The following is a 4326-nucleotide window of genomic DNA, read 5'->3' on the forward strand; positions in this document are numbered from 1 at the left end:
TGACCCCACGCGGTCCCAGCCCCGCGTCCCCGTCCCCACGCCACGTCCCCATCCCCGCTCTTTCCCGCAGGGTTCGTGTTTCCAGTCCTCCCGGCGGGAGAAGTACGGCAACGTGTTCAAGACGCACCTTTTGGGGAGGCCGCTGGTGCGGGTGACGGGCGCGGAGAACGTGCGGAAGATTCTGATGGGGGAGCACCACCTGGTGAGCACCGAGTGGCCGCGCAGCACCCGCATGCTCCTGGGACCCAACACCGTGGCCAACTCCATCGGGGACATCCACCGGCACAAGAGGAAGGTGAGGACGGGGGGTCCCACGCGTGACCGCGGGTGCGTGGGTGCCGGCGGGGGGCTGAGAATGGGGATTGTGTGTGTGCGTGTGGGGGGGGTTTGGGGGATTGCATTCTCTTCTTCCTCGCTCCGGGCTCTTCTCCTCTCTCCCCGCCGACCCACGCGCGTGGGAGGTCCCGCGTGGGTTCCCCCCCCCCCCCCCCCCCCCCCCCCCCCCCCCCCCGTGCTCGCCCCGACGCCCACCCGCGGGCGGCGACACGCGTGGCGTGGGTTGGAGGCCGAGCGGCGGCTCGGAGCGTTCTTAAAAGGGCGATGCAGGCAGGGGGAGGGCCCACCGCGGAGCGGCTCCGGGGGAGTGGGGCGAGGAAACGCGGCTCCCTCGTAAGCGGGCTGTGCTGGGGTGTGTGTGGGGGGGGGGGTATTGCGTGCGGACTGCATCGTCGCTGGGGGGGTTTCTCGTGGTGCTGAGCGTTGCAGTGGAATACATGGACATTGGGGCGTTGATGGGGGTCTGGGGGCGAAGCGTGGGGCACCGGGGTGGGAGGCTCAGCCCCTCCTGGGAGCTCACCTCGACTCCCCGCTTGGTGCTCCCGATGTCAAGTCATAACTCACAACAGCGGGGGCAGTCAGGTTTCGGGGGGGGGGGCTGCGAGCCCACGTCGATGTGGGGGATCAGCATCAGCCCTTCCCGGACATAAATCCCACAGGAAAAGGCAGAGGGGACAGGCTGGCGTGGTGGCTTTCACGTCCCTGTCTTGGTGGGTGAGACCGTTTCCCAGGGTTGGGGGTTATTTCGGGGGGGGGGGTGATGCTGAAGCATTGGGAGAGCACGGCAGCACCCCGAGCCCCCGATGCTGTCTTTACCCCGAGGCAAACTCCTCTCTGTGCCCCCCAGCAGGATTTCCTATTTCGTCATGTGCATTTCTCCAAAAGCCCAGCCCATTCACTTCTCTTTTTCCCCTGGGGGAGAGAGCGAGATAACAGCCCCCGGTGGTCCCTATTTGTCACGTTTCTTAACGTGATGCTCGAGTGCTCCCACTCGGGTGCGTGCGATCACGCAACTCCTTGGGCTGCTTCTTTGTGTCTTAAGGGAGGAGAAATCCTTCCCAACTTCTCTGCCCAAGGGAAAGGGCAATGGTGCACGGGCTGCCTCCATCACGGAGCGTGGTCGATGGCAGGGAGGATGTGCAGGGACGTGGGAGACAACTTTGGGTTGCGTGCTGGAGAGCAAACACTCTTGAGGGCTGGGGATGCTGCTAAGAAGATGTTAAGCTTTCTATTCCAGCAGCACAGGGTTGGTGTGATGGGCTCAGCTGGCTGCTTCACTTTCCTTGCAAGAAGGGAGATTATTCCCATCCCTCCACTTGGTCTCCTCTGCTTTACTGCTATCACGGGGCTGAGCATCTCTGCAGCCTTTCCCCTGTGCCAACCACCCCTCACCCTGGGTTGGGTGCATTCAGAGATAGGGCAAACCTGCTTCTGATGGGAAGAAAACAGCTCGCTTTGCTCCTGGTGAGATGGCAACGAGGAGATTTAAATCTCTGTTCCAGGCCAGGTGCCTTCTACCAACAGAAATCAGCAGCGCCTTTGGAGTTCGTTAGCCCTGAGATCCTATTGCTGTTAATTGGCTGCTCATTCAGCTCTCCCTATCCCTCTAGCTGTGAGGAGGAAGCACCAGATCTCAGCTTGCTGCTTCCCCGGAGCAGGTTGTTCTCTTGGGATCCTGCTCTTCACCCTCTTGCAGGGATCTGAGCAAAACCCGCTGGCAGAACCCCTCAGCAAGGATGCTAATGCCAAGGGGAAACACTCAGAGCCCTGCTTACACCAGCAGATGCTCCTTCATCATTCCCTGGCCATCCAGCTGAGCTCTCCTCTTGCTAGGACAGATTGAGACCAGAAGACAAGCTCCTCAATAGGTGCTCAGGAGGAACAGTGCCCCATTAACCAGATGATACCCGTGGGCAACTCCGCTCTCCCATCCTCTCTTTATTACTTCTCCCCTGCAGGAAGCTGTCAAAGTTAAAACAAATTGGAGAAAGTTGTGTTTTTCTTTCAGGATATGGACTCTCCAGGCTTTACTGGAGCAGGGGTCTCTGTCTGCACAGGGAGGTGACAGCTTGTGGGGTTGGGCTCGCACGGGTCGGGGCCTTTATGGCAGAGATGTCGTTAGCGCTGGCTCCGTGATGAAGCAGCTCGATAAGAACAGTTTACAAGCAGTCAACAAAAGCAACCCCAAACCCTTCAGCCTCCGTCCTGAGATAGGCATCTGCTTGGGGTTTTTACCCCACTGCGGGGCAGGGAGCTGATGCTGGAGGTGGCTCGGGGCCACCCGTGCTGTAGTGAGGGTGGTTTGTCCCTTTGCCGTGGCACTTTTGTCCCCGCATCACTTCGTGGGGAGGAGCAGCCGCGTGGCTGAGTGTGGCCGTGGCTTGGAGGTGGCGGATGCCATAGGGGGGAGGATGCTCATCATCCCTGATGAGTGTCATCCCGATAGAGGAGGAGGCTGCTGCAATATAGGGACCCGCAGAGGACGGGTGGCTGGGGGCAGTGCCTTGAATCTCTCCCATCCTGCTCTCTTTTTGGTGGCAGAGCCGTGCCACCTCTGCTGTCCGGACCTGGATGTGGCTGTTCACACTCAGTCCGTTTCACATCCCTCCCTAGATCTGCTCGCATGGACATCCTCAGTTCCTATTCAGGAAACCCCAAGCGGTGTAGTTTGCCTTTTTGGCTTTGTGTGTGTTTTATGGATGTGTTGGTCCTTAGGTCCCCACGACCTACAGCAAGGCAAAGCAGCGCAATGCTCGCGTGGGTTCTGGTTTTATGGGATTTAAGGCGAGCCTGGGCTTGGGATTTGTGGCAACCCTGTCCACAGCAGGAGCTGGAACTTAAGGATCCTTAAGGTCCCTTCCAACTCGGGATGTTCTATGATCCTTAAGGTCCCTCCCGACCATTCGGTGATGACGGAGGCTGTTGGGAAGCTGACGTTCAGCAAAGAGCGAGGTGCTCCCGTGATGCTGCCCATGAAGGAGCACAGCATCCGAACGCAGAAGGGAACGGGAACTGGGAATGGGCAGGATGCAGCTTTAGGGCAAGGGAAGGAGTCTCCCGGTGCCGGTGGGGCAGGGGAAGGTGGGATGCTGATGTTCCTTGGGAGCACTCAGCCTTGGCAGGAGAACGCTGGGCTGGCCGGGCCCGTGCTGTGTTCCAGCATCATAATCCCAAAATAGGCCCAGCTGGCTTAAAAAAAGGAAAAGAAAGGATAAAATAAAAGCAGACCGTGGGCTGGGTAGACGTCCTAGACCTGGAGACTCGAGGAGGAAGCAGACAGTGGTGCAGAGAAACGGCCTGTTTTGTCTCACTGTCCAAAACTACATCATTCATTAACACACCACAATTAATGTTCTGCCTCGGAGGCATACAAGTGTTGAGCTTATTAGCACCAAGTAGAAAGGTCTGAGGCTTTAATATAGTTTGCGAGAGGATTAAGAACACAAAAGGGGCCATAAATTTACAACCAAATATAAACCAGCTGCTGTGGGCAGGGCTGGGGGGAGCGAGGGGGGGGAGGCAGAGGGGCGGAGGAAGGAGGGATGGGAGCAGCGGGCGCTACTTCCCCGCTGCCAAGCTCCCTCACCCGGGCCGTTAAGAGATTTTGATTATTTCTTGGCATCCCCACCCCACCTCGCCACCCTCCCCAGTAGGAATCGGAGCCGTCCCTTATTCCAGCCCGGCCCACCCAAATCGCCCGTCGGGTCAGCAGCGTGGGCCGGGATCCAGCTGGATCCGGCGTCCTCTGAGCACGTTGGCATGGAGCCCCTTCTCTCCATCACGGGCTGCTGCCCCGAGAGCTGTAACCCACGGGCAAAAGGCAGCGGGGCTGGAGAAAAAAGCTCTCATTGATGGTGAAGGGCTCCGGGTTGGGGAAGAATTTGTCGGCTAGGCTGGCTCATTGACTTTAGACCAAATAGCGCTGTCATCTCCAGCGGTGTAAATCCAGAGTCATTCCAATGGATTAAAAAGAAAGGGGGGGGGGGGGGG

The 4326-nt window shown here is 58.8% G+C and overlaps 1 protein-coding gene across 1 annotated transcript in view; it reads left to right on the top strand.

Moving 5' to 3' along the window:
* Positions 1-4326, top strand: part of LOC110398722 (cytochrome P450 26B1) — an 18937-nt gene that overhangs the window by 2714 nt on the left and 11897 nt on the right. The window contains exon 2 of the mRNA XM_021396635.1: positions 71-295. Coding sequence (XP_021252310.1) covers positions 71-295 — 225 coding nt within the window. The remainder of the gene's footprint in view (positions 1-70; positions 296-4326) is intronic.

The sequence above is a fragment of the Numida meleagris genome, chromosome 4, assembly GCF_002078875.1.
Source record: "Numida meleagris isolate 19003 breed g44 Domestic line chromosome 4, NumMel1.0, whole genome shotgun sequence".
Classification (NCBI taxonomy): Eukaryota; Metazoa; Chordata; class Aves; order Galliformes; family Numididae; genus Numida; species Numida meleagris.